The sequence below is a fragment of the Gopherus flavomarginatus genome, chromosome 5, assembly GCF_025201925.1.
Source record: "Gopherus flavomarginatus isolate rGopFla2 chromosome 5, rGopFla2.mat.asm, whole genome shotgun sequence".
Classification (NCBI taxonomy): Eukaryota; Metazoa; Chordata; order Testudines; family Testudinidae; genus Gopherus; species Gopherus flavomarginatus.
Genome location: NC_066621.1, coordinates 119,372 through 141,391, shown reverse-complemented (window position 1 = coordinate 141,391; position 22,020 = coordinate 119,372). Strand labels below are relative to the sequence as shown.

The 22,020-nt window shown below is 62.6% G+C and overlaps 1 protein-coding gene and 1 long non-coding RNA gene across 5 annotated transcripts; one reads left to right on the top strand and one right to left on the bottom strand.

Annotated features, from left to right (window-relative positions):
- Positions 1-2,886: 2,886 nt before the first annotated feature.
- Positions 2,887-20,801, top strand: RABEP2 (rabaptin, RAB GTPase binding effector protein 2). The gene is made up of 14 exons (XM_050953002.1): positions 2,887-2,901; positions 10,571-10,865; positions 11,631-11,779; positions 13,419-13,538; positions 13,702-14,046; positions 14,223-14,339; positions 15,951-16,049; positions 16,205-16,336; positions 18,018-18,207; positions 18,311-18,376; positions 18,469-18,524; positions 18,781-18,879; positions 19,879-19,995; positions 20,084-20,801. Exons 1-14 carry the CDS (start codon positions 2,887-2,889, stop codon positions 20,183-20,185), a joined length of 1,902 nt encoding a protein of 633 aa, XP_050808959.1. The 3' UTR covers positions 20,186-20,801.
- On the bottom strand, positions 14,349-15,562 carry LOC127052337 (uncharacterized). Of its 4 annotated transcripts, none has more exons than XR_007774733.1 (5): positions 15,406-15,562; positions 15,150-15,263; positions 14,980-15,011; positions 14,731-14,771; positions 14,538-14,592 (listed from the first exon to the last, which is right to left on the bottom strand). It is a non-coding gene; the product is annotated as an uncharacterized LOC127052337 (long non-coding RNA). The 4 variants fall into 4 exon arrangements; XR_007774732.1 differs by lacking the exon at positions 14,980-15,011 and adding an exon at positions 14,843-14,874; XR_007774730.1 differs by lacking the exons at positions 14,538-14,592; positions 14,731-14,771; positions 14,980-15,011 and adding an exon at positions 14,349-14,515.
- Positions 20,802-22,020: the final 1,219 nt, after the last annotated feature.

Sequence of the window (22,020 nt, the reverse complement as noted above, 5' to 3'; positions counted from 1 at the left end):
CCACTGCTGACTCATCTCCAGCTTCTCGTCCACTGTAACCCCTAGGTCATTTTCTGCAGAACTGCTGCCTAGCCATTTGGTCCCCAGTCTGTAGCAGTGCATGGGATTCTTCCATCCTAAGTGCAAGACTCTGCTCTTGTCCTTGCTGAACCGCATCAGGTTTCTTTTGGCCCAGTCCTCTGGTTTGTCTAGGTCCCTCTGTATCCTATCCCTACCCTCCAGCGTATCTACCACTCCTCCCAGTTTAGTGTCATCTGTGAACTTGCAGAGGGTGCAGTCCATGCCACCCTCCAGATCATTAATGAAGATATTGAACAAAACCGGCCCAGGACCGACCCTTGGGGCACTCTGCTTGAAACTGGCTGCCAACTAGACATGGAGCCGTTGATCACTACCTGTTGAGCCCGACGATCTAGCCAGCTTTCTATCCACCTTATAGTCCATTCATCCAGCCCATACTTCTTTAACTTGCTGGCAAGAATACTGTCGGAGATGGTATCAAAAGCTTTGCTAAAGTCAAGGAATAACACATCCACTGCTTTCCCCTCATCCACAGACCCAGCTATCTCCCCATAGAAGGCAATTAGGTTAGTCAGGCATGACTTGCCCTTGGTGAATCCATGCTGACTGTTCCTGATCACTTTCCTCTCCTCTAAGTGCATCAGAATTGATTCCTTGAGGACCTGCTCCATGATTTTTCAAGGGACTGAGGTGAGGGACTGGCCTGTAGTTCCCTGGATCCTCCTCCTTCCCTTTTTTAAAGCTGGGCACTACATTGGCCTTTTTCCAGTCATCCGGGACCTCCCCCGATCGCCATGACTTTTCAAAGGTAATGGCCAATGGCTCTGCAATCACATCAGCCAACTCCTTTAGCACCCTCAGATGCAGCGCATCCAGCCCCATGGACTTGTGCTCATCCAACTTTTCTAAATAGTCCCGAACCACTTCCTTCTCCACAGAGGGCTGGTCACCTCCTCGCCATACTGTGCTGCCCAGTGCAGCAGTCTGGGAACTGACCTTGTCTGTGAAGACAGAGGCAAAAAAATCATTGAGTACATTAGCTTTTTCCACATCCTCTGTCACTAGGTTGCCTCCCTCATTCAGCAAGGGGCCCACACTTTCCTTGACTTTCTTCTTGTTGCTAACATACCTGAAGAAACCCTTCTTGTTACTCTTAACATGTCTTGCTAGCTGCAACTCCAAGTGTGATTTGGCCTTCCTGATTTCACTCCTGCAGACTGAGCAATATTTTTATACTCCTCCCTGGTCATTTGTCCAGTCTTCCACTTCTTGTAAGCTTCTTTTTTGTCTTTAAGATCAGCAAGGATTTCACTGTTAAGCCAAGCTGGTCGCCTGACATATTTACTATTCTTCCTACACATCGGGATGTTTTTTTCCTGCAACCTCAATAAGGATTCTTTAAAATACAGCCAGCTCTCCTGGACTCCTTTCCCCCTCATGTTATTTTCCCAGGGGATCCTGCCCATCAGCTCCCTGAGGGAGTCAAAGTCTGCTTTTCTGAAGTCCAGGGTCTGAAGTCCAGGGAAGCAAGACGAAGACCAGAGGAGGAGCCATGGGGGTGTCAGGGGCCAGGCAGCTAGAAGTCAGTCATTTTCTGCTCGCTTGGGGCTCAGGGGGAAGGCCAGGACCCTGGCTCTGGGCTCCCCTCCCCATATGATGGACTTTACTGAATGTTCCTGATGTTTGTGCTAACAAACTCTGTCCTATGCTGTGTTCCTGTCAACTAATAACCCGTCCATGTCACACGCTGTCTGAGAGTCCCGACTGCCTGCAGAGTTGGGGTGCAGGGCTCTCTGGCTTCCCCAGGCGCCTCGCCTGGGTGGACTCGCTGTGGGAAGCACATGGTGTGGAAGGGGATGCTGAATGCTCCGAGGTCAGACCCAGGAAGCTGAAGCCATGTAGGCTTCTTACCGTGGTGACTCCTGACTGGCTTCATTCAAAGCAGTTCCAGAGCATTGGTTCTGTGACTCTGTACTCAGTTGCCAGGGGGATGCCGTTGCCAAGGGCAGATGCCAGAGCTGGTTACCAGGGAGATTTAGTTGCCCAAAGTGGTTGCTGGGGTTGGTAGCTAGGAAGAGGCAGTTGACTGGTGTGGTTGCAGAGAGGAATGGTGGTTATGAGGGAGAGGCAGTTGCCAGGGGGGTTGCCAGGATGAGGCTGTTGCCAGGGCTGGTTGCTGGGGGCATGCATTTGCCGCGGTGGTAGCTAGGGAGAGGCGGTTCCTGGTGTGGTTGCCAGGGAGAAGCTGTTGCCAGGGTTGGTTGCCGGGGGGGGTTGCCAGGGAGAGGTGGTTGCCAGGGGGTTGCCAGGGAGAGGCCATTGCCCGGGGGGTTGCCGGGGGGGATGCGGTTGTCGGGGGTTTCCAGGGAGAGGTGGTTGCCAGGGTGGTAGCTAGGGAGAGGCGGTTGCTGGGGTGGTTGCCAGGGAGAGGCCGTGTGATGGGGTAGGGACTGTCTGTGTGGGGAGTGGGAGAGCAGGGGAGGACTTTAGGGGATGGATGATGCCAGGGCCTGTAACCTGAGCTAGGTAAGGGAGGGGAAAGGTCAACATCTTTGCCCGGGAAGGGGACAAAGGAAGGGGGTGGCAGGAGGGAAGCAGTTTGAGTTTGGGCTTGGGCTGTGTGGGCGGAATTCAGGGGATCCTAGCTAGGATCCAAGCACCCTGAAAGCCCAGAAGGACTCGGTGGAGGGGTCCTGACTTTGCCTGCAAGCTCTGCTGTAACCTGTGTTCCTGTTGTCCAATAAACCTTCTGTTTTACTGGCTGGCTAAGAGTCACTGTGGGTCCCCGGAAGAGGGGTGCAGGGCTGGACTCCCCCACACTCTGTGACAACTGGTGGCAGCGGCGGGAGATACTGCACCTCGTGGATGACGCTTCCTGTAGTAAGTGACTGGGGAGCAGTAAAACAAAGGGGTGATTAACCCCTGGGAGTGTGTGCCCAGTGAGAAGGACTTTGCAGTAACAGGGTCCCCCGGGGGATGCAGTGAGCGGTCCCAGGGGCGGAGGTGTCTGCAGCTCGACCCTGGCAGAGAGGTGGTGACCTCAAGAAGGACTGGTGCACTAGGGGTCCCCCTGGAAACCGTGGGGAGCGGCGAGCACCCCGGCCTGTGAGTGCCCAGCAGGAAGATGTATGCCAAGCTGCGCAAGTGTGACCTGCTGGAGCTGTGCAAGGAGAGGGAGCTGCGCCCGGGGAGGCTCACCAAGGACCAGCTGATTGCCCAGCTGGAGCAGGGAGACTGCATGAATGAACGGAGCCCTGTCTCTGAGGGAAGCAGTCAGGCAGATGCAGCGCAGGCACCAGTGTCTGTCCCCACTGGGAGTGGTCAGCCGGTGGACTAGGGCTTCCCGAGACCCCCCCTTCCTAGGCCTAGGGGAAGGGCGAGGAGGAGCCCAGTGAATACCGAGGGCACCGTGACCCCCCCAGCCAGCAGGGGATCCTCCCGGCGAAGCTCATCCCCCAGCAGGGGATCATCCTGGCAGCGCTCGGCATCCGTGGAGGGATGCGGCTGGAATATGAAAGGGAGCTGAAACGGGAGGAGCTCAAGTTAAAGAGGCGAGAGCTGGAGGAGAAGGTGAAACAGCATAAACATGAGGAGAACCAGCGCCAGCGTGAGTGGGAGGAGAAGGCGAAACAGCGTAAACATGAGCGGGAGGAGAAGGAGAAACAGCGTAAACATGAGCTGGAGCTGGCCCGGCTGGCGAGCAGCGGGGCCCCGGCTGCGGTGAGTGAGGGGGGACCCAAGCCTACAAGGAGCTTTGATAAGCACTTGCTGCCCCGGCGTAAGGAGGGGGAGGACATAGATACCTTCCTGACGGCCTTTGAGAATGCCTGCGAGCTGCACAGGGTTGACCCTGCAGACAGGATCGCAGTTCTCACCCCCTTACTGGACTCCACAGCCGTGGAGGTGTACAGCCGACTGAAAGGGGCGGAGGCAGGGGACTACGAACTGTTCAAACAGGCCCTGCTCCGCGAGTTTGGGCTGACTCCTGAGATGTACCGGAAAAGGTTCCGGAGCCAACGTAAAACCCGTGAGGTCACATACCTACAACTGGTCAACCGGGCGCAGGGGTATGCCCGCAAGTGGACAGCTGGGGCCCAAACTAAAGAGGATCTGCTTGACCTATTCATACTGGAGCACTTGTACGAGCAGTGCCCGTCCGACTTGAGGCTGTGGTTGATGGACCAGAAGCCGGAGAACCCACAGCACGCAGGCCAGCTGGCCAACCAATTTGTGGACAGTCGGGCAGGGGATGGCAGGGAGGAGTCTCAAAGGAGCAGGCCTGCCTCAACGCAGAGAGAGAGTCATCATGGGACCTCCCAAAGGGGGCCTATGGAGAACCTCCCCAAAAGGGGAACATCCAGCGTCAGGTCCCTCCGACCCACTCAAGGGGACTCACGAGACATGGGCTGCTATCGCTGTGGCCAACGAGGCCACATACGGGCCCAGTGCCCCAAGCTCAGGGACAGACCAAGCAGACCCAACCCGCAGAGGGTGGACTGGGTAAAAACCCAATCGGAGGAGGGGCTACATTTCCAGGAAAGGGGGGCTGGCAACATACCACCTGTGCATGCTCCAGGCTCCGGGTTTTTGGTTTACCGGGTGGGCGCGGGGCTGCCCCTCCGGAAGGAGTGCATTGTTTCCCTGGAGGTAGATGGGAGGAAGGTCACTGGGTACTGGGACACGGGCGCAGAGGTGACGCTGGCCCGGCCCGAGGTGGTGGCCTCAGATCGGATGGTGCCCGACACCTACCTGACCCCGATGGGTGTGGGCGGGACCCCATTCAAGGTGCCCGTGGCAAGGGTACACCTGAAATGGGGGGCCAAGGAGGGCCCCAAGGATGTGGAGGTACACCGATATTTGCCCACGGACATGTTAATGGGAGGGGACGTCGAGGACTGGCCTAGTAACACCCAGAGTGCCCTGGTCGTGACTCGTAGTCAGAGTCGGCAAAGGGCACTGCACCCCGACAACGGGGAAGGTACTCAACCCGAGGTGCAGGACCCTAACCCAGGGAGCGGGGAACGCCCAGGGGCACGGTTCAGAGAGGCTGCGGCCTCAGACCCAGTCAGCAAGAGAGAGCCGGTCCCCATCCCTGTCCCAGCTGCTGAGTTCCAGGCCGAGTTGCAGAAAGATCCCTCCTTGCGGAAGCACAGGGACCGGGCTGACCTTAGTGCGGTACAGACCATGAGGAGAGGTTGCAAGGAGAGGTTCCTGTGGGAGAAGGGGTTCCTGTACCGAGAATGGGCTCCCCCAGGGGAAGTAGAGTCATGGGGGATCAGGAGGCAGCTGGTGGTTCCCCAGAAATTTCATCACAAGCTGCTGTACCTGGCCCATGACATCCCTCTCGCAGGGCACCAGGGAATCCGGCGCACCAGGCAGAGGCTGCTACAGAACTTTTACTGGCCTGGGGTCTTTACCCATGTCCGACAGTACTGCCAATCCTGTGACCCCTGCAGAGGGTGGGGAAGGCCCGGGACAAGGGGAATGCGGCTTTGAGGCCTTTACCATCATAGAAGAACCTTTCCAGAAGGTGGCCATGGACATAGTGGGACCCCTCAGCAAGACGACCCGGTCAGGGAAGAAATACATCCTGGTGGTGGTGGATTTTGCCACTCACTACCCCGAGGAGGTGGCCTTGTCCTCTATCGAAGCAGACACAGTGGCAGATACGCTGCTGACAATTTTCAGCCAGGTGGGGTTCCCCAAGGAGGTCTTAACGGATCAGGGGTCCAACTTCATATCGGCCCTGCTCCGGTCCTTATGGCAGAAATGTGGGGTCCAGCACAACTGGGCCTCAGCGTATCACCCCCAGTCCAACGGGCTGGTAGAAAGGTTCAACGGGACGCTGAAGAACATTTATGAACCAGCATCCGCAAGATTGGGACAAGTACTTACCTCACCTGCTGTTTGCCTACAGGGAGGTACCCCAGGAATCTACCGGGTTTTCACCTTTCGAACTGTTGTATGGAAGGCGGGTGAGGGGGCCCCTAGACCTGATGAGGGACGAATGGGAGGGGAAGGCCGCTCCCGAGGGAGAGTCAGTGGTGGAGTATGTCCTGACCTTCCGGGAAAGACTGGCCGAGCTTATGGGCCTGGCCAGGGAGAATCTGGCCCGAGCCCAGAGGAGGCAGAAGGTCTGGTATGACTGCACGGCACGGGCCCGTGCCTTCGCCACCGGGGATCAGGTGATGGTTCTCATCCCCGTGAGGAGAAACAAACTCCAGGCCGCCTGGGAAGGGCCCTTCAAGGTTATCAAGCAACTGAATGAGGTAAACTATGTGGTGGAGCTGTCAAACCGGGCACATCACCGTCGGGTGTACCATGTGAACATGATGAAACCATACTATGACGGGGGAATGTGGTGCTGGCCGTGTGTGGACATTGGGAGGGGCAGGGAGATGACCCCTTAGTGGATCGATTCCCTGGGACAAAAGCTGGTTCCCCCCTGGAGGCAATTCCCCTCTCTGATCAGCTGACCCCGGGCCAGCACGCTGAGATCAGGGGGGTGCTGCATCTATACCTACAGCTGTTTTCCAACCAGCCTGGACGCACTAATTTGACTGTCCACCGGGTGGAGACCGGGTCACATCCCCCTATAAGATGCTCCCCTTTTTAGGTCACTGGTAAAACTGCCCAGGATCTTGAAAGAGAGGTCAGGGACATGCTGGCTTTGGGGATGATCCAGCCGTCTTCCAGCCCTTGGGCCTCGCCAGTGGTGCTGGTCCCCAAGAAGGATGGGTCAATCTGGTTCTGTGTGGACTATCGAAAGCTCAATGCCATCACCATATCTGATGCCTACCCCATGCCCAGGCCTGACGAGCTCCTAGACAAGCTGGGAGGTGCTCGGTACCTCACCACTATGGATCTTACAAAGGGCTACTGGCAAGTGCCGCTGGACGCAGATGCCAGGCTGAAATCGGCCTTTATCACCCCTCTGGGGCTCTACGAGTTTCTGACCCTGCCCTTCGGCCTCAAGGGAGCACCGGCCACCTTCCAGCGCCTGGTGGATCAGCTACTGAGGGGGATGGAGAGTTTTGCCGTGGCGTATATTGACGACATCTGCGTCTTCAGCCAGACCTAGGAAGACCACATGTCCCAGGTTAAACAAGTCCTGGACCGACTCCGAAAGGCTGGTTAACAATAAAGGCTGAGAAGTGCAAGGTGGGGATGGCTGAAGTCTCTTACCTGGGCCATCGGGTGGGGAGCGGCTGCCTGAAGCCGGAACCAGCCAAGGTGGAGGTGATCAGAGACTGGCCTGCTCCCCAAACCAAAAAGCAGGTCCAGGCCTTTATTGGGATGGCGGGGTACTATCGAAGGTTCGTGCCCCACTTTAGTGCCATAGCCGGCCCCATCACTGAACTGTGCTAAAAGGGGAAGCCAGACAAGGTGGTCTGGACCGAGCAGTGCCAGGAGGCTTTCCGGGCGCTGAAGGAGGCTCTGGTTAGCGACCCAGTTCTGGCAAACCCAGATTTTGACAAACCCTTTATGGTGTTCACCGATGCCTCAGACACGGGACTGGGGGCGGTGTTAATGCAGGAGGATGAAAAGGGGGAGAGACACCCCATCGTGTACCTAAGTAAGAAGCTGCTACCCCGGGAACAAAGCTACGCGGCCATCGAGAAGGAATGCCTGGCCATGGTGTGGGCCCTTAAGAAGCTAGAGCCATATCTCTTTGGGCGACACTTCACCGTGTACACCGACCACTGTCCCCTGACCTGGCTGCACCAGATGAAAGGAGCCAACGCCAAGCTCCTGAGGTGGAGCCTGCTCCTGCAGGACTATGACATGGACGTGGTCCATGGGAAGGGAAGTGCCAACCTGACAGCGGATGCGTTGTCCCGGAGAGGGGGCCCTGAATTTCCCCAGGTCACTGGGCAGAGTGACCCCGCTCAGTTCAGTCTCGAAGGGGGGAGAGATGTGATGCAGTAGGGACTGTCTGTGTGGGGAGTGGGAGAGCAGGGGAGGACTTTAGGGGATGGACGATGCCAGGGCCTGTAACCTGAGCTAGGTAAGGGAGGGGAAAGGTCAACACCTTTGCCGGGAAGGGGACAAAGGAAGGGAGTGGCAGGAGGGAAGCAGTTTGAGTTTGGGCTTGGGGCTGGATGGGCGGAATTCAGGGGATCCTAGCTAGGATCCAAGCACCCGGAAAGCCCAGAAGGACTCGGTGGAGGGGTCCTGACTGTGCCTGCAAGCTCTGCTGTAACCTGTGTTCCTGTTGTCCAATAAACCTTCTGTTTTACTGGCTGGCTGAGAGTCACTGTGGGTCCCAGGAAGAGGGGTGCAGGGCCGGACTCCCCCACACTCTGTGACAGGCCGTTGCCAGGGCTGTTTGCCAGGGAGATGCATTTGCTAAGGGGGTTGCCAGGGAGAGGTGGTTGCCAGGGAGGTTGCCAGGGAGAGGCCATTGCCAGGGCTGGTTGCCAGGGGAGGGGGGGTTGCCAGGGAGAGGTGGTTGCCAGGGATGTTGCCAGGCAGAGGCCATTGCCAGGGCTGGTTGCCGGGGGGATGCAGTTGCTGGGGGGTTGCCAGGGAGATGCCGTTGCCAGGGCTGGTTGCCGTGGGGCGGGGGGGTTGCCAGGCCCTCCTACGCTTGGGCTGGCGGCCCCGCAGACAGACCCCGCCCCACCCCTTCGGGTCTCTCCGCTGCCTCCCGAGGCCCCGCTCGGGCTTTCGGCTCCCTCCGGATCCGCTCGGCTCTTTCCGGGACAGCCCGGGTGGCCCCGCCCCCAGCTGTTCCCGAACGCGGAAGTGCGGAGCCTACGGCGGGGGAGCCGCGAGCAGAGCATGGAGGGGGGGGCAGTGACCCCTGGGGGAGGGGCGCAGGGTAAGGGGGGGATTCCCCTGGGGGAGGGGCACACGGTGCATGGGGGGAGACCCCTGGGGGAGGGGCACAGGGTACAGGGGATGTGACCCCCAGGGGAGGGGCACAGGGTACAGGGGGTGTGACCCCCGGGGGAGGGGCACAGGGTGCGGGGGGGGTGTGACCCCTGAGGGAGGCGCACAGGGTACATGGGGGGAGACCCCTGGGGGAGGGGCACAGGGTGTGTGTGGGGGGAGAGGCACAGGGTACAGGGGGTGTGACCCCCGGGGGAGAGGCACAGGGTGCGGGGGGGGGTGTGACCCCTGAGGGAGGCGCACAGGGTACATGGGGGGAGACCCCTGGGGGAGGGGCACAGGGTACGGGGGGTGTGACCCCCGGGGGAGGGGCACAGGGTGTGTGTGGGGGGAGAGGCACAGGGTACAGGGGGTGTGACCCCCGGGGGAGAGGCACAGGGTACGGGGGGTGTGACCCCCGGGGGAGGGGCACAGGGTGCGGGGGGGGTGACCCCCAGGGGAGGGGCACAGGATACGGGGGGTGTGACCCCGGGGGAGGGGCACAGGGTGCGGGGGGGGTGTGACCCCTGAGGGAGGCGCACAGGGTACATGGGGGGAGACCCCTGGGGGAGGGGCACAGGGTACGGGGGGTGTGACCCCCGGGGGAGGGGCACAGGGTGTGTGTGGGGGGAGAGGCACAGGGTACAGGGGGTGTGACCCCCGGGGGAGAGGCACAGGGTACGGGGGGTGTGACCCCCGGGGGAGGGGCACAGGGTGCGGGGGGGGGAGACCCCTGGGGGAGGGGCACAGGGTGCGGGGGGGGGAGACCCCTGGGGGAGGGGCACAGGGTACGGGGGGTGTGACCCCTGGGGGAGGGGCACAGGGTGCAGGGTGGGGAGACCCCTGGGGGAAGCGCACAGGGTGCGGGGGGGGTGACCCCCGGGGGAGGGGCACAGGGTACGGGGGTGTGACCCCTGGGGGAGGGGCACAGGGTGCGGGGGGGGGAGAGGCACAGGATACAGGAGGTGTGACCCCTGGGGGAGAGGCACAGGGTGCAGGGGGGGTGACCCCTGAGGGAGGCGCAAAGGGTGCAGGGGGGGGAGAGGCACAGGGTGCAGGGGGGGAGACCCCTGGGGGAGGGGCACAGGGTGCAGGGGGTGTGACCCCCCAGGGGAGGGGCACAGGGTGCAGGGGGTGTGACCCCTGAGGGAGGCGCACAGGGTGCGGGGGGGGGGGGAGACCCCTGGGGGAGAGGCACAGGTTACAGGGGGTGTTACCCCCCAGGGGAGGGGCACAGGGTGTGTGTGGGGGGAGAGGCACAGGGTACAGGGGGTGTGACGCCCGGGGGAGGGGCACAGGGTACGGGGGTGTGACCCCTGGGGGAGGCGCACAGGGTGCAGGGGGTGTGACCCCTGGGGGAGAGGCACAGGGTGCGGGGGGGGAGACCCCTGGGGGAGGGGCACAAGGTGCAGGGGGCGTGACCCCTGGGGGAGGGGCACAAGGTGCAGGGGGCGTGACCCCTGGGGGAGGGGCACAGGGTATGGGGGGCGTGACCCCTGGGGGAGGTGCACAGGGTGCAGGGGGGGAGACCCCTGGGGGAGAGGCACAGGGTACAGGGGGTGTGACCCCCAGGGGAGGGGCACAGGGTGCAGGGGGGGGAGAGGCACAGGATACAGGGGGTGTGATCCCGGAGGAGGGGCTCTGGTGTCCTGGGGGAGGGAGTGACACCTGGTAGGTTGGGTCTGTGACCCTCCCATCTCTGCCTGCAGAGCCATGTGGGGCAGATGGGCTGGGTGGGGGGGCCACAGCCCCCCAGGAGCCTGGCGTGTTGGTGGAGGTGGTGGGCGCGGAGCAGCTGGACCCCGGGGGGACGATTCGGGCGCTGCAGGAGGAGCTGTCGGCCGCGCTGGCCGAGGTGGAGACGCTGCGAGCCGTGGCCACCGTGAGCGAGGGCACCAAGCAGGAGGCTGTGGCCGCTGTGCGGCGTCAATGCCAGGAGGAGGTGGCCTCGTTGCAGGCCATCCTCAAAGGTGAGACCCCCCAGCAGCCCCCCCATGCTACCCTGATGCACCCTGTGCTTCCCTACTGCCCCAGACACCCCACGCAGCCCCCTGTGCTTCCCCACTGCCCCCAGACACTCCACGCAGCCTCCCATGCTTCGCCACTGCCTCCAGACACCCCATGCAGCCCCCCGTGCTTCCCCACTGCCCCCAGACACCCCACGCAGCCCCCCATGCTTCCCCACTGCCCCCATACATACACCGGCCATGCCTACTGCCACTCCTCACACACCCCCGTACTCCTACTGTTGTCTTCCCAGGCCCCCAGCCACCTGGTACCGCCCCATACGCACCTCTGTATGCCCCCCATGGCCCCATATGCACCCTCGTACACCTGCCACCGTCCCATCTGCACTCCTTTATGCCTCCCACCATTCCACATGCCTTCCATACTCCTACCGCCGTCCTCAGTCTGCCCACACGCCCATCCCTCAACCTCCGTCCCCCATCTGCCACCAGCCCGATACAGACCCCCCCCACAGCCCCCTTACATCCTAGGACACCACCCCACGCCCCCTGTGTGTCCCACTTCCCCGGTGCCCGTCACTGAGGATGTATGCCAGATGAGCTGGACGCGAGCTGCCAGTGTCTGGAGAAGCCAGACGCCCCCCTGTCTGCGAGTGTCTGTGCTGCTCCAGCCTGGGGATGGGTCTCTGCTCCCAGAGGTCTGGGGTGTTTGCTGCGTGGGACCCGATGCTCCCGTCCCCCTCATGGTGGCCTCTCCTGCTTCCCCAGACACCATCAACAGCTATGAGGCCCGCCTGGAGGCCCTGCAGCAGGAGCAGCACGGTGGGGGCTCGTGGGGGAGCCGGGAGCTGAGCCGCCTGCAGCAGCAGCAGACGCAGGGAAACCCCCTGGACTCGCTGGAGCAGCAGATGGAGAAGGTGAGGCAGGGGGAGGATGGGCCCTTGGGGGTGGGGGGAGGGGCTGGGAGGGGCCATTGAGGGGTGTTGGGGACCCCAGGTTGATCCTCGGGCCCAGGGGACCTCTGAGGGGGTGCTAAGGGTGAGATGTGGGTGGGTCCCTGGCTCAGGAGGACTCTGGCTGGGGGAGAAGGGTGGGGGACACTGGTCACGGGGGGGCTGGAGAAGGTAGATATGGGGGGCTGTGGGGTCCCCTGCTCTTGCCAGCTCTGCTCCCCAGACCAGGCAAGTTTCTGAGTGGGTGCAGGGTGGAGGGTGGGGTAGGTGGAGGGCCGTGTGGGTTCAGAGTAGGGGCTGGAGGCTGAGGGGGTTGGGGCTGTGGGTGGAGGTCTGTGGGGTCCCTGGCACATGTCGTCTCTGCACAAGATCTGAGTGGTAATTAGTTGTTATCACTCAGGAAAGGGATCTTGGCGTCACTGTGGATAGTTCTCTGAAAACGTCCACTCAGTGTGCAGTGGGTCAAAAAAGCAAACAGAACGCTGGGTATCATTACGAATTGTTAGATAATATCACATCGCCTCTCTGTAAATCCATGGTACACCCACATCTCGACTCCTGCGTGCAGATGTGGTCGCCCCATCTCAGAACAGAGCTGTTAAAAATGAAAAAAGGGCAGAGACGAGGACGGGATAGCTTCTGTCCGAGGCGAGATTCCAAAGACGGGTACTGTTCAACTTGGAAGAGATGACTGAGGGGGCATGTTACACAAGGAGCAGGGGTCACCTAATGACATTAACCAGCAGCAGGTTCACATCAAACAATCGGAAATATTTCTTCATATAACGCAGTCAGCCTGTGGAACTCGTTGCCAGGGGATGTCATGAAGGTCAAAAATATAACTGGCTTCAGAAAAGGATTATAGCAGAACCTCCGAGTTATGGGAGGGGAGGTTGGTCATCACTCTGAACCAAATGTTATGGTTCTTTCAGGATTTACAGGTGAACCTTGACTTAACACAGCTTTGCAGCTTTACTGTGCAGAAGAAAAACGCTGCTTTAAGCAGCTTAATTTAAATGAAACAAATGCAGAATTTTCCTTACCTGGTCAGACCTTGGTTTAAACTTTCCCTGTATGTTCAGCAGTGTACGTTTAACACCGCATTGTGCAGGATTTGCTTGTGCCTGACTCTGTACTTCCGGTTCCAAAGGAGGGGTGTGGTTAGTTTGTAACTCTGGGGTTCGTAACTGTCTTTCTGCTGTAACCGAGTTCCTGGAAGGTAGGTCCATCGATGGTGATTAGCCAGGATGGGCAGAGATGCAACCCCATGCTCCGGGTGTTCCTAAACCTCTGACTGCCAGGAGCTGGGACTGAACAACAGGGGATGGACTCTCCATAATTGCCCTGTTCTGTTCACTCCCTCTGGGGCACCTGGCAGTGGCCACCGTCAGCAGACAGGACACTGGGCTAGATGGACCTCTGGTCTGACCAAGTGTGACCGTTCCCATGTTCTCATGCCTCAGGACTCCAAGCGCCTGTGGGTGAAAGGTGGGGGGTGCTGGGCATTGGGGGATGCAGAGTGGGGTGGTTGGGTGCTATGGGTCGGGGGCATGGGTTATGGTGGGGGAACTGGGAGTCCCTGGCTCAGCCTGTCCCCGCCCAGGCACAGGAGGACTCCGAGCGGCTGCGCAGCATCGTGCTGCCCATGGAGGAGGAGATCGCCCAGCTCAAGAGCAAACTCTCCCGGGCCGAGGGACTGATCCAGGGGCTGCAGGGGCCTGAGGTGAGACCCGGAGGGGAGGAACCATGTGGAGGGAGCGGGGTGGCAGAGAGCCGGGCCATGCAGGAGGGTGTTTGGGGGAGGGAAGGGATGCCCGATGTGGATGGACTGGGGCGGTTCTGACTGCGTGGGGGGGCTCACTCTGCCCTGTGACTCCTTCCCCCAGGGCTCGCTCTGCGTCTCGTCAGAGTCCCTGCTGTCTGACAGGGAGGCTCCCAGCCGGATGCCCCCTGCCCACCTTGGGGGAGAGGGGGATGAAGGCTCTGGACCAGAGGGCGAGGAGGAGCCGGGAGGGGGCCTGGCCTTCACCCGCGGCTGCGACAGCGTTTCCATCATCTCCATCGCCAGCTCCAGCGCTGGTTCGCCCCGGCCCCGCCGCCGCCCCAGCCCGGAGCACGAGGACACAGCCTCCCTGCTGTCCACTGGCACCCTTGTGCCCGAGAGCATCTACCTGCTGCCCCCTGGCTTCCAGCTGGTGCCTGATGGGGAGTGGGCACAACTGCAGCAGGAGGTGAGAAGGGAGTGGGGGAGCTGCGGGCAGGGTGGGGGCCAGAAGCTGGGAGTGGGCTCGGAGGGGAGCAGGGAGGCTGGGGTTGTGGGACATGGGAGGATGCTGTGCAGAGTTGCTGGAGCTGGGGTGGAGGATGTGGCCAGGACAGGGTGACCTGTGACCTCGGCCCCCCCCAGGCCAGGCGGCACCAGGAGTCCCTGCAGCAGCTGAGAGAGCAGCTGGAGGCGGCGATGCAGGAGAAGCTGGGACTGCAGGAGGCGCTGAGACGGAGCAGTGAGGACTGTGCCAAGCAGGTACCATGGGCAGTTCCCCCTCCGCAAGCTCTGCCTGTGTCCTGCAGCCCCCTGCTTGCCCCCCCCCGCCCTCCCAACTCTGCCAGTGCCCCTCACTCCCAGCCTGCAGCCCCCTGCTAGCCCTGCCCTGGGCTCCCCTTCCACCCGCAGCTCCGCTGGTGCCCCTCACTCCCGACCTGCAGCCCCCTGCTAGCCCACCCCAGCCCCGCCCCCCCTTCCACCCGCAGCTCCGCTGGTGCCCCTCACTCCCGACCTGCAGCCCCTGCTAGCCCTGCCCTGGGCCCCCCAGCTCTGCCAGTGCCCCTCACTCCCGACCTGCAGCCCCCTGCTAGCCCAGCCCTGGCCTCCCCCCCCTCCACCTGCAGCTCCACTGGTGCCCCTCACTCCCAACCTGCTGCCCCCTGCTAGCCCTGCCCTGGGCCCCCCTTCCACCTGCAGCTCTGCTGGTGCCCCACTTTCGACCCGCAGCCCCCTGCTAGCCCTGCCCTGGGCCCCACTTCCACCCGCAGCTCCGCTGGTGCCCCTCACTCCCGACCTGCAGCCCCTGCTAGCCCTGCCCTGGGCCCCCCAGCTCTGCCAGTGCCCCTCACTCCCGACCTGCAGCCCCCTGCTAGCCCAGCCCTGGCCCCCCTCCCTCCACCCGCAGCTCCGCTGGTGCCCCTCACTCCCGACCTGCAGCCCCTGCTAGCCCTGCCCTGGGCCCCCCAGCTCTGCCAGTGCCCCTCACTCCCGACCTGCAGCCCCCTGCTAGCCCAGCCCTGGCCTCCCCCCCCTCCACCTGCAGCTCCGCTGGTGCCCCTCACTCCTGACCCGCAGCCCCCTGCTAGCCCTGCCCTGGGCCCCCCTTCCACCCGCAGCTCCGCTGGTGCCCCTCACTCCCAACCTGCTGCCCCCTGCTAGCCCTGCCCTGGGCCCCCCTTCCACCTGCAGCTCTGCTGGTGCCCCACTTTCGACCCGCAGCCCCCTGCTAGCCCTGCCCTGGGCCCCCCTTCCACCCGCAGCTCCGCTGGTGCCCCACTCCCGACCCGCAACCCCCTGCTAGCCCTGCCCTGGGCCCCACTTCCACCCGCAGCTCCGCTGGTGCCCCTCACTCCCGACCTGCAGCCCCTGCTAGCCCTGCCCTGGGCCCCCCAGCTCTGCCAGTGCCCCTCACTCCCGACCTGCAGCCCCCTGCTAGCCCAGCCCTGGCCCCCCCCCTCCACCCGCAGCTCCGCTGGTGCCCCTCACTCTCGACCTGCAGCCCCCTGCTAGCCCTGCCCTGGGCCCCCCCTTCCACCCGCAGCTCCGCTGGTGCCCCACTCCCGACCCGCAGCCCCCTGCTAGCCCTGCCCTGGGTCCCCCTGCTCTGCTGGTTCCTCTCACTCCTGACCTGCAGCCCCTGCTAGCCCAGCCCTGGGCCCCCACTTCTGGGGTGCCCCTCCTTCCCTACCCGCAGCCCCTGCTAGCCCAGCCCTGCCCCCTCCCCCCAGCTCTGCCGGTGCCCCTCACTCCCGATCTGCAGCCCCTGCTAGCCCAGCCCTGCCCCCATCTCTGCTGGTGCCCCCAGTGCTGATGTGCAGCCCCTCTCCCTGTGGCCAGGCTGCTTCGTGCTGATGGCTGAGTCTCTCCCAGGTGCTGGTGCTGCTGGATCAGATCCAGAAGTCGGAGCAGCTGCTGCAGAACCTGCAGGCGACCGTGTCCCAGACCCAGCACCGGACCCAGGAGCAGATAGTGAGCGGGGGGAGAGCAGGGGGGTGCCCAGCAGGGTGGGAGAGACACGGTGCTGAGGGTGGGTGGCTGAGGGGGGCTGGGATCCATGGTGGGGGTCACTGGTGAGGGTTGTGGGGAGGGATCCAATCCCTCTGCTCACCCCCCCCTTCCCCCAGGCTGACCTGGCGTCATCTCACAAGCGACTCAGCTACGAGGTGCAGCGGCTGAGCGAGGAGAATGAGGGGCTGCGGGGCTCCCAGACCCCCCTGGCCCCCGCTGAGGAGCTGCCACTGACCAGCTCTGTGCAGGTACTGCAGGGGCCTCTAGGTCATCTCTCTGACTCTCCTTGGGGAGCTGTGTGGGGTGGGAAAGGGGGTACACTCCCATGCAAACCTCCAGTCCCTACCAGGACCTGTAGGCACTGGTGGGCGGGTGGGAATATTGAGGTTGGGTCACCCCCCCCCCCGAAGCTGGGGGTGGGGTATCAAGGTGTGAGTCTTGCCCTCTCCCCAGGAGGTGTAGGACCGGGGAGGGGATGTCAAGGTGTGGGTTCTCCCCCCACAGCTGTAGTTGCAGGTGGGGGATAACGAGGTGTGGGTCTCCCCCCTCCCCCCAAGGAGCTGTAGTTGCCAGTGTGGGGGATAATGAGGTGTGAGTTTCACACACACACCCCTCCCTGGAGCTGTGGACATGTGGGGGGGGTGGGGGGGGGATATCGAGCTATGGGTCTCCCCCCCCCCAGCTGTAGTTGCAGGTGGGGGGGATAACGACGTGTGGGTCTCTCACACCCACCCACCCCTGGAGCTGTGGGCATGGGTGGGTGGGGTGGGGGGGATATCGAGGTATGGGTCTCACCCCCTGTCACGGAGGCCCCGAGCGATGGTCTGGAACTGCTCCCCACAAAGCCAGGCAGGACTCTGGGGAGCCTCCTCTCCCTTGGAGCAGACTGTCTGCAGGGCAAGAAGCTCCCACGGCTTCACCTCCTGGGTCTCTCCTTGGAGCATTCAGCATCCTCTGCCCCTCCAGGCGCTTCCCACAGTGAGCCCCCCCCCCAGTGGGGTCCTGGGGGGGGGGCAGAGGGTCCTGCACCCCCACTTTGCAGTCAGACGTGACTCTCAGCCAGCCAGTAACACAGAGGTTTATTCAGACTACAGGAACAGTCCAAAACAGGTCTTGCCAGCACGACAACAGGATCCCCTTTAGTTAGGTCCATCTGGGGGGCCCCAGGGAGGCCACAGCCCCGTTGGGAGGCCCAAGCCCCATCGGAACTCCCCTCCATTTCCCAGCCAGCTCCCAAGCTGAAAAACTCCCCCCAGCCTCTCACTCAGCTTTTGTTCAGCTTCCCGGGCAGAGGTATCACCTGGCCTCTAACCCCTTCCTGGGTTCTCACACTACATGCTCAGGTATCTTCCCTCCAGCCAGTCTCCCATCCCCCGGTGCAGATCGTCCTCCCAGGCCAACACCCCCCACTCAGCATTCACAGACCACTGTAAGAACAGTCCCACTTCATCACTGCCCCCCACCCCCAAGCTGTAGGTGCTGGTGTTGGGGGTTCCAGGGTATGGGCAGGAGCGGCGCCAGGGTTTCTGGCACCCTAGACAGAATTCAGGGGGCGGCATTTTGTGGGCTCCCCACGGGGTGCGCGGGAGCTTCTGGTTCCACTCCCATCGTGCCGCTGAAGAAGGACCCTCCGCCGAAATGCCGCAAGCGACAGCGGCAGTCATTGAGCTGCTCAATTGCCTGCCGCTGTTTTCCGCCGCACGTCAGCTGAGGGTCCTTCTTCGGCGGCGCGATGGGAGCGGAACCCGAAGCTCCCATGCGCGCTGTGGGAAGCGCACAAAATGCCGCCCCCTGAATCCTGGCGCCCTAGGTGACCGCCTAGGGTCGCCTAATGGAAGCTCCGGCCCTGGGTATGGGTCTCCCCCATCGCCCCCAGCAGCAGCAGGTCCTGGCTTTGGGGTACAGTTCTCTCCCACCATTGCCCCCCAGGAGCTGCAGGCCCTGGTGCGCCGGCTGCAGGAGGAGGCCGGGACCCTGCGCCGAGCCAGTGAGCACCATAGCGAGCGGCTGCGCATTGAGATCGTCACGCTGCGTGAGCGGCTGGATGAGGAGGAGGCCACCCAGGCCCGGCTGCAGGGGGTTCTGGAGGCCCAGTTGGGGGCCCAGCGCGAGGAGAGCCGTAAGGCTGGGGGCGTGCGAACTATGGGAGGAGGGGAAAGGGGCTGGTGGGGGGCTGGGGAAGTGGGTTGGGCTGGGGGTGTCACCCCCCCTCGCTGTAACAGTTGTCTCTCTCCCCCACACTCCTCCGGCTGCGACTCCATCGTTCCTGCCCACAGAGCTCATGGAGGGTAAGTGGGGACTAGGGGAGGGAGGCGGGTGTGTCTGTCACTCACCCCCACCCCTCAAGGTGACTCACCCCCTGCCCCATCTCTCTCCTCAGCCTCCCTGTGCAGCGTCCGGTCGGAGATGGAGCGGCTACAGCAGCAGCTGGGGCAGGTGAGGGGGCTGGTTTTATGGGGATGTGCGGGGGGGGGTGTCCTCAGGAATGGGGAGGGGCCTGTTCTGTGCCCCCCAGGGAGTGTGTCTGGTGAGGAGGTCTATGCTGAACTCTTCCCACAGGCAGGACATGCCTTGGGAGAGGTGAAACAGTGATTCCCCTCCCCACCCCCACCCCCCACTGCCCAGGCAGAGCATTGGGAGCAGAGGGGACCGTGGGGTCACACTGGTTTCCCCTTCCCCCACCCCCCCAAAGGCAGAGCAGCGGGCACAGGGGCTGGAGCAGGACGTGCAGCGGCTCCGGGGGGACCTAACTCAGCGTGACCAGCAGGGCCAGGCCTGGGAACAGGAGAAGGTGAGTGAGCTGAGCCAGCCCCTCCCCTGCACAGCCCCACGCCCCACCCCGGGGTGGGCCCTTGGTGCCCCCGCACGGATCTCCGGGGGTTCAGGGCACTGGCTGTTAAGCCAGTCTGGGCATCTCGCCTGAGAGCCAGCTTAGCCTCTGGCTCTGCGCTGGCCCACTGAGAGCCCCAGCGGCTGGCTCTTGCCTTTCCCGCTCCCGCCAAGCCTGGGACCTTCCCGCTCAGTTCTCGCTGGGCACATGGCCCCTGCCCTGCCTTCCAGCACCGGCTCTGCAGCGCTTCCCGAGGCCGGGGGCTCCAGGCATCTGTTTCACAGTCAGCCACCTGTGACTGCCCTGACCCACTTGCAGCTGGGTGGCTGTCGGTGTAGATTGAATGGGAGTCAAATTACACCTTAATCCCTCCACCAGTGCACCTGGGGGGATGAACCCTTCCGCCCTCAGGACAAAGGTGGGGTGTAAACTGAGCCCCACCCCTGGTTCAGAAAAGTATTACAATATTTCCCACATTCCTCCTTCCACCCTACACCTCCCCTGAGTGCTCTGCCACCACCCAACCCCAGTGGGGCATGTAAGGCAGGGACCCCAACCATGGTTGCAGCTGAGGCTGATCCCAGGGCTCTCATAGTCTCTCTTCGCCAGGCTAGGCAGGAGTGGGGGTGCAGAGGAGTCGGGGGCTGGTCCCAGGGATGTGACAGTCTCTCTCCCCCAGGCCAGGATGGGGGGAAGGGAGTTGCAGAGGAGTAGGGGAGGGGTGGGCTGGTCCCAGGGCTGTGACACACTCCCCTAGGCTGGGCTGGAGGGGGAGTGCAGTCTCTCTCCCAGGCCGGGATTGGGGGAGGAGAGTTGCAGAGGAATGGGGAGATTGGGGGGGGGAGAGGGGGCTGGTCCCAGGGCTGTGACACACTCCCCCAGGCTGGGCTGGAGGGGTTATGTGTGCAGAGGAGTCAGGGGAGGGGGCTGGTCCCAGGGCTGTGACAGTCTCTCCCCCAGGCCAGGCTGGAGGCAGTGCTGTTCGAGCAGCGGGGGAAGCTGCAGCGGTTGCAGGCGGAGCTGGACACCAGTGAGCAGGTGCAGAGAGACTTTGTCCGCCTCTCGCAGACTCTGCAGGTACCGGCTGGGGGGTGTCTTTGAGCAGGTGCTGTCTGTGGCCCAGGATCTCAGGAGGTGTCTCTCTCACTCCCCTCTCGTCCCTCAGGTGCAGCTGGAGAGGATCCGCCGGGCCCCCTCGCTGGAGCAGGTGCGCAGCATTGTGGACGGGACGCAGCTGAAGGATGTAGCAGAGCTCAAGGAGCCCTGAGAGGCTGGGACAGCAAGGGGCCCTCCCCCTAGGGGGGGGCATGGATGCCGCCTACCCTCCCTCTGTACGGGCACAGACTCCAACCCCTTTCCCTCCCCACCAGGGGGGCCTTGGACACTGGCCAGGCTCTGAGTGGCTATCCTCTACTAACCCCCTTCTCCAGGCACCTGTGGGGGATTGGGGCCATCAGCCTGGGGAGACAGGTCCCAACTCCTCTCTGCCCACCCGCCCCAGCTCCGGGATGATGCCCCTCACCTGCACACTAAGCAAAGATGCAGCTGCTGTCCACCCCTCCACACACACACACGAGAGTGAGGCCTATGGGGGAAGGAGTCATGGCATGGCCCCAGCTCTGGCTCCCACCACAAGAAACAGCCTGTTACTGACAGTTACTAACACTGAGGAGGGATTTGGACTTGAGCTGGGGAAGGCCAGCTCTGACTCAGTGTCCATCCTCCATTCCCCCTCCCCCAGGTTCCTTCCCCCCCACAATGGATGGGAAGGGGCTGGGCCAAGCAGAGCCCACCGGCTCCCCTGACACTAACACTCCTCCAGCCTGCCTTTGTGTGGAGGGTCCACAGGGGGCAGGGTTAATAAAGGTGACTTTGTGACCATACTCATCTGAGCCACCTGCATCCATCTGTCTGCTTTAATGTTAAACTGCTGCTGCTTTCTCCATGTCCGCTCCCCTGGGCAACAGGGGGCTTAAGTGGGACAATGGTGTGAGACTGACCAAGGCAGTGCAGGCAAAGATGTAAGGCCTGGAACTCCACGCCCCGCCCCTCCCCTCCCTCCCCCCGCACGATGGCCAGCCTAACCTATTCTGAAATCATGAGTCCCACCCTGTAAAATGACATTGGTTCTTTTTCTTTGCCGTAGCTTTTCTCCCCTGCTACCTCAGTTGGAACCAGGTGCTGGGTATTAAATGAGAGCTGAGATCCTCCTGCAGCCAGGGCTTCAAGATACACACTCATGCCCTGAGCAGGGGAAGCTTTGCACAGTGCTGCTCCGCTTCATGCTGTGTCTGGTTCCTACTGTCTGAGCAAGCCTGCCCCACAAGCGAGCATCCCAGCTCCCTGCCTGGGGAGCTCAGCCGGGGACAGCCCCAGCCTCAATCTCACTGGTGGTTGTGGCCCTGCCCCCGGCCAGGGGCTGCATCAGGTGACACCAGCCCCCAGTTCTGGGGTGAAACACACACACAGATCTCTCTCTCTGGGAGATGTTTAGTATCAGAGGGGTAGCCGTGCTAGTCTGGATCTGTAAAAGCAGCAAAGAGTCCAGGGGCACCTTATAGACTGACCGACGTTTTGGAGCAGGAGCTTTCCTGGGTGAATACCCACTTGCTCGGATGCGATATTCACAATGTATTCACCCAGGAAAGCTCCTGCGTCTATTAGGTGCCCCTGGGTTCTCTGCTGCTGCGTCTGGGGGTCAGAGGGACTCACACGGGGGCAACCAGGCGCCCGTCCCTCTCCCTGGGCGGGCAGCAGTTGTCAGCCCGACAGGCGCTGGCGCCGCGGGTCCCTGCTGGGCACCGACCAGCCCCGGGCTCAGGCCCAGGGTCTCCCAGCACCTGGGACCCCGCCCCCAAGCTGAGCAGCCCTCAGTCCTCCAGGGCCACAGAGTCTCGCCTGGGGTGGGGTAGAATTGCCCCTTTCCAGCCAGGCCGGAGGGGAAGCGTCTCCCTTTGCCATAGAGTCCCCGCAGGGAGCGAGAGCGGCTCTGCCCGAGCCCTGCTGGGGTCACAGCCCCGCAACCATAGAGTCTCCAACTGGCTGGCGAGGCTCGGCAAGACCGTCAGTGGGCGGAGCGCCATAGAGTCCCAGCTCCTGTGC